We start from the raw sequence: 14,211 nt of genomic DNA on the forward strand, positions 1-14,211 counted from the left end.
AGTGTTGGAGGAGACGTGCTCGCAGGGGAAATGGTCTGCGATCGAGAAGCTATTGCCCATAAATGTCTTGGAGATCCGGGCAGTTTATATGGCTCTCATAAAGTGGTCTTACAGACTACGAGGTCTCCCTGTTCGGGTTCAGTCCGACAATGCCACAGCAGTGGCCTATATCAATCACCAGGGCGGTACCAGGAGTCTGGTTGCGCAAAAAGAGGTGAATCGCATACTTGTCTGGGCAGAAAAGCATGTTCCGTGTCTTTCTGCAGTCTTCATTCCAGGAGTGGAAAATTGGCAGGCGGATTTTCTGAGCCACCAGCAGTTGTGCCCAGGAGAATGGGCTCTGCACCCGACGTGTTTCGGAACATATGTCACAGGTGGGGTACTCCAGATGTAGATCTGTTTGCATCCAGGTTCAACAGGAAACTGGACAATTTTGTGTCAAGGACAAGAGATACACTTGCTCAGGGGTCAGATGCTCTGACAGTTCCCTGGGATCAGTACAATCTGATCTATGCCTTCCCCCCGAGCCCGCTTCTGTCTCGGTTCCTGGGAAGAGTCAAGAGGGAGACAAAATCGGTCCTTTTAGTGGCCCCGGCTTGGCCCAGGCGACCGTGGTATGCAGAGATCATGAAGTTGGCTGTAGGCAGGCCATGGATCCTCCCTCTCCGGCCAGATCTGCTCTCACAGGGTCCAATTTACCATCCTGCTTTACGCAGTCTGAATTTGACGGTTTGGCTGCTGAGACCCACATTCTGAGAGACCGAGGGCTTTCGGGGGCCAGTCCTTTCTACTCTGGTCAATGCCAGAAAGCCGGCCTCTAGGCTTATTTATTACAAAATCTGGAGGGCATATGTTTCCTGGTGTGAACTCAGGAAATGGCATCCTAGAAAGTATGTCATTAGCAGGATCTTGGCCTTTCTCCAGTCAGACCTAGAAATTAATTTGGCCATAAGCACTATCAAGGTGCAGATTTCGGCCCTGTCAGTGTTTTTTCAGAAGCCACTTGCATCGCATTTCCTGGTGCAGGCTTTCATCCAGGGGGCCATGCGGATAAGACCGCCAGTCAAACCTCCGGTATGCCCATGGGATCTGAATTTGGTTCTCTCGGCTTTGCAGGGGCAACCATTTGAACCTTTGCATCTGGCTTCATTAGTTTTCCTGACTAAAAAATTGGTTTTCTTGGTAGCCATATCCACGGCTAGAAGAATATCAGAGCTAGCAGCTCTTTCCAGCAAAGAGCCGTATCTAATTATTCATAAGGACCGGGTGGTCATGCGTCCCAACAGGTCCTTTCTACCTAAGGTGGTTTCGGGATTCCATTTGAATCAAGACGTAATCCTATCATCCTTTTTTCCGGACCCACAGTCTGCAGAAGAAGAATCTTTGCACACTTTGGATGTGGTTAGGGCAATCAGTATATATCTTCAAGCAACTGCTCGGATAAGGAAAACTGATTGCTTGGTTATTTTGCCGGAAGGCCCTAGGAAGGGCCAGGCGGCATCAAAATCGACTCTCTCAAGGTGGATCAGACAGATTATTTCTCAGGCCTATAGTGTTAGAGGGAAAATCCCTCCTTTTCAAGTGAAAGCGCACTCTACTAGGGCTGTAAGTGCTTCTTGGGCAGTGCATCACCAGGCCTCCCTGGTTCAGATCTGTAAGGCTGCAACTTGGTCATCAGTCCACACATTCACCAGATTCTATCAGGTGGATGTCAGAGGGCAAGAGGATATCGCCTTCGGGCGCAGTGTACTGCAGGCTGCAGTTTAGGTCCTCCGGTCCCTGGCGATCTATAATTATGATCTGTGTCTCCCTGCCCTCAATCTGAGCATTGCTTTGGGACATCCCACTATGTAATGAAGCTCCTGTGTCCCGTGATGTATGATCAAGAAAATGGGATTTTTTATATACAGCTTACCTGTAAAATCCTTTTCTTGAGAGTACATCACGGGACACAGGGCTCCCTCCCCTCTTGGGTTTTACGTGGTTTCTTATTGCTTTGCTACAAAAATGAGGTGCCTCCCATATGGGAGGGGTTATATAGGGGAGGAATTCTCCTTAATTGGGGTTAACCAGTGTCCAATCACCAGAAGTGCCTATATAACCCACTATGTAATGAAGCTCCTGTGTCCCGTGATGTACTCTCAAGAAAAGGATTTTACAGGTAAGCTTTATATAAAAATCCCATTATAATGTGTATATGTATATATATATATATATATATATATATATATATAATGTGTGTGCATATATACATGTATATATAATGTGTGTGTGGGGACTCTTTATTTTACTAACATTATCCACGCCGTCTGTCTGTGTATTGAACGGTGATAATTTATCACTGCTTAATAAACTGACATCTCTGTGTTTCTGTGAATTTCTGGTACTGTAATCTCGTAAAGTCTCACGAGATTCCAGTATCAGGGGCCGTTCTCCACTTTTGAAAGCGTTTGTAGATTGCTTCACTCCTCAGAAGGTGAAGTGATCTACTCCGCTTCATAAACAGGCACACAGAGGAGAAAGATTTCCTCTGAGAATGCTGGAGAATGAAGCAGTGAATAGATTTCACTGCTTCATAAACGGACACCAGATAGAACTTTCTTTTGGTGGTATTTAATTGCTGCTGGGTTTTTGTTGTCTTTTTTTGCTAAATAAAACAAAACAAAACTGTTTCATAGTTTGTTATAACATTTTGAAAACAGGTAATTTTTCTCCTTCACTGATGTGCGCTGATGAGGCAGCACTGATGGGCACTGATAGGTGGCACTGATAAGCAGGGCCGACGCTACTGCTAGGCAAACTAGGCAGCCGCCTAGTGCACACTGCTGCCTAGGGCGCAGCCACGGCCACTGGCTTCACTACTCTCCACCCGATGATATCTCCCAAGCAGGGGCGGACTTACCACAATCAACAATTGTGCAGAGTGTACCGTGGCATCACCCCGGTCAGGATGCAGCTCGAAGTCAGTGCAGTTAATCATATGGCTCAAGGAAGGGAGGCGGGATCAGGAGACCAATGGGCGGTTATGATCCTTTTCCCTTCCCCTCCTGGCTGCTCTATGTAATTTCACTACTGCCCAGGGGTTACCCTGGTGACTCTACCCCTCCCTTCCCGTCCGGCTCTGATTATGATGCTCGCCCCCAGGTATTCTTAGCTTCTCCCTCGGCTTACCCCAGCGACTCAGCTCCGGCCTGGCTCAGAGTATGGAGCTCCCTCCATGGTATTCCTGACTCCTCCCCTGGCTCAATCCCAGTGCCTCAGCTCCGCCCCTCCCTCCCCAGCATGGCTCCTGAGTATGGAGCTCGCTCCCAGGTATTACTGCTTCCTCCCCTGGCTCAATCCCAGTGCCCCAGCTCCTCCCCAGCACGGCTCCTGACTCCAGAGTATGGAGCATGCCCCCCAGGTATTCCTGGCTCCTCCCCTGGCACATCAGCTGCACCCTGAGTGTGCTCTCCTGCCCCAGCAGCACATCTGACCCGGGGGTTCCCATCCATCTCCAAGTCCTTCTCCTCCTCTCCAGGGAAGGATGCTGGGGATGCCAGGACCAATCAGGCTCTGCCATTATCTGCCCTTCTTCTCTAGTACCCAGGATGAAGAAGAATCAGGAGCTCCTCCAGGTTGTCAAGACTGAGGACCTGGGCACAGAGGCAGCTATAGACTTTGTGAGGCCTTAGGCAAAACTTAGACATGAGGCCCCACTCACGTCCATAATGAGAAAAATAATTCAAGCAATAAAAAATAACTATGTCCCTCCACAACGCTGCCGCCTTCCCTCCTCTTCTCTCCCGCTGAGGAGTGTATGGGGGTGGGTAGTATGTACATGAGAGGGGTACGGAGTGTATGGTGGGGGTAGTATGTACATGAAAGGCGTGCAGAGTGTATGGGGGTGGGTAGTATGACATGAGAGGGGTGCAGAGTGTATGGGGGTGGGTAGTATGTACATGAGAGGGGTGCGAAGTGTATGTTGGGGTAGTATGTACATGAGAGGGGTGCGGAGTGTATGGGGGTGGGTAGTATGTACATGAGAAGGATGCAGAGTGTATGTCGGGTGTGTAGTATGTACATGAGAGGGGTGGGAAGTGTATGGGGGTGGGTAGTATGCATATGAGAGGGGTGCGGAGTGTATGGTGGGGGGTAGTATGATGTGAGATTAGTGCGGAGTATATGGTGGGGGGTTAGTATGGCATAAGAGGGGTGCGGAGTGTATGGTGGGGGGTAGTATGTACATGAGAGGGGTGCGAAGTGTATGGTGGGCATAGTATGTACATGAGAGGGGTGTGGCGTGTATGGGGGTGGTTAGTATGTACATGAGAGGGGTGCGGAGTGTATGGCGGTGGGTAGTATGCATATGAGAGAGGTGTGGAGTGTATGGTGGGGGGTAGTATGACATGAGATTAGTGCGGAGTGTATGGTGGGGGGTTAGTATGGCATGAGAGAGGTGCGGAGTGTATGGTGGGGGGTAGTATGACATGAGAGGGGTAGTATGACATGTGCGGAGTGTATGGCGTGGGGTAGTATGCATATGAGAGGGGTGCACAAGGTGGAAAAGTGGTATATGATGTGAATGAGCCCTGATTTATTGCTACATCCCCGCAAAGGCCACCTTGCATTGGCATGCGTAGAGCAACTGAAGTTGCACAGCACCAGAACTGGCCTCCCAGCTTGCTGCAGACTGTGCTCTCACCGCCCCCTCCCACATCTCAAGTCCCTGCACGCAAGTCCCTGCACAAAGCCTGTCAGCTCACCGCCCTCCACATGGCAGAACAAACTCCTCTCCTGCATGTGCATGCATGTTACATGCATTGCATCCAGGGCCGGTGCTACCATTAGGTAAACTAGGCAGCCGCCTAGGGCGCACTGCTTCCTAGGGTGCTCAGCCACTGGTGTTCCTACTCTCTTCTCTCTGCAGCAAGGAACTAAGTCTCAGCATCAGCAGGCAGCCGCCGCTCCGTTCACACATAGTATCAGAGGCACAGCAGCAGAGGACTGTGTGTCCCGACTCCCGAATGAATGGAAGCAAGCAAACATTCATTGATGGGCACTGGTAGGCTGCATTGATGGATGCTGGTGAGGCTGCATTAATGGGCGCTGGTGAGGCTGCATTTGATGGGCGCTGGTGAGGCTGCATTTGATGGGCACTGCTGGGCTGCATTTGATGGGCACTTTATTAAAAAGGTGGGGTATACATGGGCAGAGCAACGTGGGTGGAGTCAAGGGTGGAGCCAAGGGGGGGAGCAAAATTAGGTTTCGCCTAGGGTGTCAAAAATCTTTGCACCAGCCCTGATTGCATCCCTCCTGGGTTCAGCAGCAGCCGGCAGCTCTGCCTACACTTTTATAATCTGTCTGCAGGCAGTGTTGCCTGGTGGACACAGTGCAGGCACTGGAGAGAGCCGAGAGTGGCAGAGGGAAGAAGTTTCTGGTCGGCCTTGTGCTGATGATATAGCAGTGCTGCGGCTGCATACTAGGAGCGACCCTCGCTCATCCATCCGGCTCGCTCAGTGGGGACACTGACAGGGTCACAGGGGGACATTCCCTCCCTCGCCTATACACACTTCAGGCAAAATAGGCGGCCGCGAGGCCCCTGGGAGTGCGAGACCCAAGGCGACATACCTACTTACTCTGATGATGATGAGTTTAATGGGATCAGTCATTAAATGAGATTAGAGCTGGGGGACGGTTCTGGACAGGCTGGGGGCAGGGGTGGACTAACCATTTTGGCACTTGCGCACTGCCCAGGGTCCTCTTTCCTGCTGGAGGCCCAGAGCCCAGTGCCGGAAAAAGTATGGGGGAGATTACACTGCAGGGAGTAGACTAGAGGGATTTACACGGTGGGGGTGGGTTTACAGCTGCAAAAATCTCAGTCGGGGCAGAGCCAATGGGGGGTTTTGCCTAGGGTGTCAAAAATCCTTGCACCAGCCCTGCCGGCAGTTAAGGCCCACGCTGAAGCTGTCTTTTAGCTATGGTGCAGGCGGAAAGTGGTAAAGTAATAAAGGACTTGTAATGCCATTTTCTTACTTACTAGGTAGTTATTCTTTTAAAACATACTCATTCAATTTCTTTCTGGAACTAGAAGGGCTTAGCAGACCAAGAAAATGTTTTTTATTGCAAGGGAAAGCTATATCCAATCCTTTTATTTAAAGTGGCATTAAACCCAAAAGCAAACATTTAAAATATAGCCGCTTACCCATTGTTAGATCTTATAGATGCATATAGTTTTTTTTTTCATTTTTTTTTTTCATTTTTTTTTTTCATTTTTTTTTTACCTGGTGATCTGGCCAGCAAGTCTGTTGTTTTTCAATAGAACAAGCTCTCCTGCAAACATATCCGTTCCTAGCATTGAGACAAACCATTTACCACTCACAGGGAGCCAACAATGAGCAGCTTTTATTCCTGTAAAACCTTTATCCCAAAAGAGAATAAAACTGTTGCTGTAACTGCTTGTGCAACTACAGTGTGAGCTGGAGTTTGGATCCAGATTGTTAGTGTAGCTAAATCTACTAGTATATATAACCACCCCCCCACCCCCTCCACAGATTGACAATGCTGCTGTCTGCAGTAATTAGGAAGTAGGTCTGGACAGCTGCACTTTGAAGAAATTGCCCTTTTTATTTAAAAAAATCACATCAAAATCAAAGATACATGCCACAGCAGACGGGGACTGATGCGTTTCGCACTAACAGTAGTGCTTATTCATAGCTATGAATAATCACTACTTTTAGTGTGAAACGCGTCAGCCCCCTGTCTGCTGTGGCATGCATCTTTGATTTTGATGTGATTTTTTTAAATAAAAAGGGCTGTCCAGACCTACTTCCTAATTACTTTTTGAATAAAAAAGACAATTTATTCAAAGTGCGGCTGTCCATATCTACTTCCTAATTATTGCTACATGCAATTGCCAGCACCTGTGGCTTCTAAACTGGTGAAGAGGTTTACTATCGTCTGACCTCCTGGAGCGGTGATATCTTCCCTTCTCTATTCTGATTTCTGAATGCTGCTGTCTGCTGTGGCCCTGTAGTCCTTTGTCCAGTGTGGAGGCACTCTAATACAGGGTATGTGTTACTGGCCAGATTACCAGGTGAACCAGAGAAAAAGAGAAAACGAATGCAGCCACCACATCTGAGGATTGGTAAGCTGTAATATAATACATTTTTGGTTTTGGGTTTAATACCACTTTAATCTAAATTTTCAGTTTAACTATAGTGATACCAACCCCTCTTCTTCTGGGAGCCAGTTTCCTGCGTGGTCACTGTAGTAGGTTCACGAAAGACTGCAGCATCTTGAAGGAAATATACAATCCTTGGAGCTACATACTAAGCCAATACTGTATACCTTCTCTTTGTTTTTTTCATACCTGTTGTTTCTGTCTGAACAATAGAATATAAGCCACTTCCTGCACATTACTATTTTTACATTACATTTTTAATATGTCTGAAAGAGTTTAGTTTCAATTTTATCTTTTATATTTCACTTGTCAATCACCTAAATATATATATATTTTTTATTTTTATATTGCTTTAGAAACCATGGTTTTGGGACCAAAGGGAGTTCTGGACAGATTATCCCTATCAGGTGAGAATCAAAATCTTTTAAAGTGGAACAGTCATTTTTTCATCTTTCCATCTATTGCATCTTCTGCCCTTGTTGTTTTACCTTTGGATAGTAAAACATTTTTTTTCTGCCAGTAAATACCTTATACAGCCCACTTTCTGTTTCTTGTCTGGTAAAAAGCCCAGGCTTATGACATCATGCACAGCTCTCTCTCTCACTCTTATGAGAGTTTGCCAGGAAGTGGGGGAGGGGGGAGTCATAAGAGGGCCAATGAGAGCTGCAGAGCTGGAGGTGTGTGTCTGTCAATTCAGGAAGTGAACAGGCAGCAGCTTCAGCTACCCACAGTTAAAATGGCTGCAGCCAGACTCAGTGGAGGAGGGTTTCTGCAGCATATTTGACAAGTACAGAATCACAGTATATATAAATACCCTGCAATGCTCACAGTTGCAGGATGGTTGCAATGCAGCCCCATTCACTTAGGGGTGTACTTCAAGGGTGCCCTAACTGGAAAAAGATTGAGAAACACCAACATAGAGGAACCCATCTCTCCATTTTCCTCCTGCAGCCCTTGAATGCCTGTGGGAGGGAGAGGAGGAGAAGCAGGAGGGGGGGGGGGGATGGAGAAATCAGTTCTTTTATAGATGGCCACCCAGTTGTGACTGGGTCCTGGTGTTCCGCCATCGGGCTCAGAGAAAAGAGCGCTGTTAGGGGGGCCCTCCATGGTTTCTTGCATCGGGGGGCCCTGAGGGTTTTAGTTACGTCACTGGCTTAACAGTTAAACTGAATTGAACACACTCAGCAGGCAGGTTAGCAGCAAATAATGCATATAAACTTTAAATGCAACAAGGGTCCTTATAAATCCACACTATGTTTCGAGTGCACTCAAACAAATAGACAGAGGTATGGTACCCCTTTAAACTGGCCAGCAGATAAAGCTACAAGGTAGTTACAACTAGGGGTAGTCTTAGTCCTAAGTTTTGTTAGAGCTCGTTGGCACGCGTTGCGGCCATCAGTAAGGCCTGCAGGCAGTATTAGAGCTATGGGGTCACTGGTTAAGTCGCTCCTAGTGACTTTATTCCCTAGCAGTGGTAGCAAGTATTCGCCACAAGGCCCGCTCACCAGTCCCGGTAACACTGATTTAGTCGCCTCTCTGATCAGGTGTCAACTCACTTAGGTTGCTTAGGGTGGCAGGCAGCACGGCAAAGACAGCCTCCTGGGAGTGGCTTCGTCTCCCCACAATCTGGTCCCAGAACTGCTTCCCCACACTGTATCAGCTTCCAATGGCACCTCGTCCTCTCTACACACTGGACCGATAACTCGCTACAGACTTAGGAGATTCCGCAAATGGCTGTGGATTTCTGCCAACTCGGGCTATGTCTTTCTCTGGCTGACAATCATGGGCACAGTTGTTCTCCCCTTACTGTCTCTGCACTGTCATGTCAGAGCCTTTTCTTTTCCTGTGCTCCTAGACTCTCTATCTACCCTCCTCTCTCTCCTCAGACTGCTCTCCTTATTCTTCTCACAGACTCATTTTCCCGGGCTTCAGGATATCCCTCCTCCTCTGTTGGGGCACACAGTCCCTGGTTTTAGCAGGTGTCTCTCTCCTCACTCTGGCACCTCAGTTACTTACCCTTACAGACTCCTCCTCTCCTCACTATTAAGTTTTACTGTGTCCCAGCAAAGGACTTTTTGAGTCTTGGTATCTCCCACTCTTTTAAGCGATCTCCTCTCCTCTGTCTCCTGTCTGCACTCTCTCTCTCTTTTGCCTCAGTACTTCCCTGTCTTCTGTCCCCTCAGCACTTCCTGAACCTCCCCTTTTAACCAGTGTCTCTCAGTCTCAGTCCCAGCGTCTCTCAGTCTCTCAGTTTTCTGGAAGGACCAGTCAGCATCTCTCTGTCTCCATCTTGTGGCCAAAATAAAAAATTGCATTACAACAATCTTTCATTGGTCCATGACAACATGCCTGCTACAAAGCGATTAATGGTCCTTTAAGATGGCCCTACTGCCTAACTGTGTGAATGCATTTCTTTAAACTTTTAGTGTTACCCAGGATGTTTCATGTACTTAAAGTGGAAAATTAAGTCCTGCTAGATCACTTTAGGTTAGATCCTTTTGTAGGTATAGCTATGTAAAACATTGAAAATAAGTGCATATACTGTTTGAAATCTAGTAATACACTTTCTCATCCTGCTTTTCAAATGCTCAGTTGCTTTTCATTTTTGGCATTGTGCCAAAAATCAGAGCCATTAGAGGCCATTCTGCTGACATTCTGCTGACAGCCTAAAAAATTACTGCTATTCAGGGGCTCTGGGCTTCAGAAAAATGGCAGCCTCCGGCAAGAAGAAACAGGGGCCATGCTGGAGGCAATTTACAGCATACGCTAATTTTGGTAGGATAATTATTAATGTGAAGCGTATTGTTCCTTGCTAAAGGATATTATTTCTTATCAAGTTGTCATAGGTAAAGTGCTGTGTCAAAGTATTCCTATATAGTTGCCTATGACCACAGTGAAAAAAAACATGTAATAAAGAAGCAGGTCTTCTGTTATTAACATAGCCTATAGCATAGTTTCAGAGAAAATATTTATAATTGAAATAGTTATAATATATTAGCTGATATACAGTATCAAATACATAAATACAAACTGGCATTCCTTTCTTACCATCTTTATTTAACCGATCAAAAATAAATATCTGATCCATGATTATTTTCACTTTATTTTTTATTGGTAAATTAAATAGGAGCTAAATGTCCTACAAACAGCAATAACTTGACACTCAAAATAATCAAGGTGATTATATTGCTTCTTTACTGAAACGGTAGGAACTATTTGCACTATTGCACCTCCCTATTATAGCAGTGCTGTATACCATAATTGTGAGGGATCTGTCCAGCACCCAGCTTCGGTGCTTCCGTCAAGATATAGCTTCCTCCAGTCTGGAATCAGGAACCAAATATTACAGCTGACCATCCAAGACTAACTGACAAAAGCTTAGATGCAAACTGGAACTCTCTTTTTTGAAAACTCACACAGAATTGATATACCACAAAATATCAGGTAAGCCTGATCACATTATCGTATACAATACAAACTGTAAACAGGAATATAATTAACATAGCTAAGGAACAGCCAACATAAACATAATCTAAGTAAGCTAATCAACATAAAAATATAACATCTCACAGCAGTTCAATAACAAGGTAACGTGAGCACAACATTAATCTCATCTCCAAGATGAGCCGACAGACCAAAACAATAGGTGACTCAATTAACAATGGGAATGCACAACTAGGAGGCACACAATGGGACAAAGACACTTAACACATAACACCTTAAATTAGATTATATCAGGAGACCCCAGACAGATTGCTTTTAGCTAACGGGGCCACCCATCACCTGACCCCACCCCCCTCTGACGCAAGGGGAAACCCGGGTTTCCCGTGACGTATGGGTGACCCCGCCCCCCTCTGATGTAACACAGGCAGGTTTCCGTTACATCAGAGGGGGCGGGTGATGGTGGGGATGATGCTCTTCTCCACATCAACATGGGGACAAGGTGCTTTGAGGGGTCACGGACCCCCAAAGCATCCTCCCAATGTTGAGGGCATGTTTCCTGGTACGGTTCAGGAGGGAGGTGGGTGCCGCTCTCTTGTCCCCCCCTCTTTTCCTGCGGCCTGCCAGGTTGCGTGCTCGGATAAAGGGTCTGGTGTGGATTTTTAGGGGGACCCCACGTCAATTTTTTTTAATTTGACGCGGGGTTCCCCTTAATATCCATACCAGACCTGAAGGGTCTGGTATGGATATTTAGGGGGAACCCCACGTCAATTTTTTTTTTAAATTTGACGCAGGGTTTCCCTTAATATCCATACCAGACCTGAAGGGCCTGGTAATTGAATTTGGGGGACCCCCACGCTTTTTTTTTAATTTTTTTTATTTTTATTTTTTTATCAATGACTTTCAATGAGTGTTCTCTGTATTACGGAGCCGACAATTCATAATAGCTGCGAGTGATTTTAAAGGACTTTTTTTCCTGCATAAATTACACTTTGTGCAGGGACAGTTCTAAGCACCAGAAACATGCGCCCCTTCACAGGCATACTATAGACACCCCTCTGTATGAAATTTAAAGGAATATTACACTTTTATTGTTTCATTTTAATCATTATTAAAATCACTGCTCCCGAAAAAACTGCCGTTTTTAAAACCCGGGTCCCCAAACACTTTTTAGGACAGTAACTTGCATATTAGCCTTTAAAATTAGTACTTTAGATTTTGAACGTTGGAGTCCCATAGACTTTAATAGGGTTCTAAAGTATGCTATATACTAGCTCCGTCGAATCTTCTTTATACATTCGACAGACACCATAAGCCTTCAAAGACAGATTCAACCGTAATTCATGTGGATTTTCGGACGAATGCAATTTTTGAATGAAAAACTAAATAAATAAAAACGAATTTCGGGAGTAACTTAATAAATTAATTTTCCGGACGAAAACGAAATTCCGAAACGAAATATTTTACTCTGCACATGTCTATTAACATCTGCTCTGAGTATCACAATCTAAAACGGTCATTGCTGGTTTTTGGCATAGAGGTCCTAAATATGTATGAGTCCTCCAGTTCCCAGAGTCTGTGTATTTTGGAGAGACATAGATTTGAATCAGAAACAAGACCACTCCACAGATCCCCCAGACACTCACCTTCCAAAGAGCAGTGTTCCCTTAAAAGCCAAGGCCCATTGTCAGTACGCAAGAGGCCACCCTGCAGTCCCTTCCAAAAGCCACTGTCCTGGTTTGGTATGTCACAATAATATTATGCATTCATATTAACCTAGGTAGATAGGCATTCCAAAAATGTTTTGCTTGCTCTCCATATTTCATATTGCGAGCAACATCTGATGAAGCCTCTTGCGAGCAGTGTTACCCTGTGGATGGTATAGCATGGTTGGCTTTTCAGTTTATAAGATAGCTAATTGCAGCAGGACTATTAATCTGAAACAATCTGTCTCGGTCAAGAAAATATTTGGTAGAACAGCGTCCGTCCACTTTATGAGATGATCAGTAAGCACTTAAACATATCATTGGCCAAAGGCAATCGTTTGTACTTGCAGGTAGTTCATCATCAAGAGATCCCATGGAAACTAAGAATGTAGGGTAAGTATGGAGATTTCTCATTCCTTCTATGAGTCATATTACAAATCCAACACAGACTACCCACTTCTTCTACTGCAGTAGTATCAACATGCGTACATTTTGGTTTTCCAAATCACTGAAATCTTCCTTTCTCTCATATCTTTATATTTGCATGGAATGCAGATTAAGGCAGCCTCACCTTTCACATAGTCTATATCTAATGGAGCAAGGAAACCTTTCTACAACAATGCTGCACACAGAACCTGCAATCTAAATGGCACATTAACTTTTTTAATAGGCAAACTCTCTTTAAGGTTTTGCCTTCCACAAACATTTTACTGGCTGTTGTCCTGTCCTGCTTCTGAAGCAATTTTCAGTTCTTGCCCTTTGCTCTTCACTACTACTGTCTTTCTTTGGAACTCCGGAAATGTGGTTGTCCATCTGTATATGAGCTATTGTGGCAAAGTTGGTTGCTTCAGAAGCTTCCCAATCATCTTCCCCTATTAGTGATTCCAGGAGACATCTAGTCACTACATCCACATTATTGTGAGTTGACCCACATGGTGTCATACCTCACCTGAAAGGTATCGTTTGCCAATCCTGACACTTATATTATTTTAGAGCTACAAGCCTGCCATCAAGATAGACTTATGGCTTGAGAATATATCCTTGACAGATACTCCATCATTTTCTCAGTGAAAGCCTAAAAATCCTTTCGGTCCAGTATTTGTGCTAAAACAGTACCTGACCTTTTCAAGCTACCGCTCCAGCAAAGTCAGCAATTTAATTGACCAAACTTTGATTATGAATTAGTGGATAAACGTAACCCTTCTGAGCCTTCCTGATGTCATATGTCTGTGCAAGAGTCATTCCAGTAGTTATCCATTTTACAGATGAACTCTCCTCCAGAGAGAATCAATATTTTTCTGATTTCACAAACTGCAATTATTTTTCTGTTTGGACTAATTTGGCTATATCTACATATTGCAGTCATTGAAGACTAATGTAAAAGTGATATCGGGTGGCCAACTACCTTCAATAAAGCCCTCCCTTCACACCCAAGTGTGCCTTTGGCTGAAAGTTTATTGCTGTGCTGGTCCATCAATTACTCAGGCTTTTCTTATGTTTGCAGTCAAGACCCATCTGAACCAATGCTATCCCAACAACCCTTTTGCCGCGTACACACGAGCGGACTTTTCAACATCCAAAGTCCGACGGACTGATTCCGTCAGACTATTCGATCGTGTGTGGGCTGCAACGGACTTTTGATTCGCAAAAGTCTGACGGACTTTAGAAATGGAACATGCTTCAAATTTTTCCGCCGGACCTGGTCCCTTCGAAAAATTCGCTCGTGTGTATGCTATTCCGACGGACTAAAACCGACGCTAGGGCAGCTATTGGCTACTGGCTATGAACTTCCTTATTCGAGTCCAGTCGTACGTCATCACGTTCGAATCCGTCGGAGTTTGGTGTGATTGTGTGTGGCCAAGTCCGCTCAGTCGGAACTCCGGCAGAACTCCGGCAGGACTC

General features: G+C 45.5%; 1 protein-coding gene across 3 annotated transcripts in view; it reads left to right on the forward strand.

Moving 5' to 3' along the window:
- LOC143974657 (ceramide synthase 2-like) overlaps window positions 1-14,211 on the forward strand; it is a 236,647-nt gene that overhangs the window by 164,490 nt on the left and 57,946 nt on the right. For 2 of the 3 annotated variants that reach the window (XM_077476265.1, XM_077476266.1), the window contains one exon: window positions 7,519-7,569. The exons of the other annotated variant lie outside the window; for it this stretch is intronic. In XM_077476265.1, the coding sequence (XP_077332391.1) occupies window positions 7,519-7,569 (51 nt within the window). The remainder of the gene's footprint in view (window positions 1-7,518; window positions 7,570-14,211) is intronic. 3 annotated transcript variants of the gene reach the window in all.

This window comes from Lithobates pipiens, unplaced genomic scaffold (assembly GCF_037356315.1).
Source record: "Lithobates pipiens isolate NorthernLeopardFrog02 unplaced genomic scaffold, aLitPip1_a1.2 Scaffold_13, whole genome shotgun sequence".
NCBI lineage: Eukaryota > Metazoa > Chordata > Amphibia > Anura > Ranidae > Lithobates > Lithobates pipiens.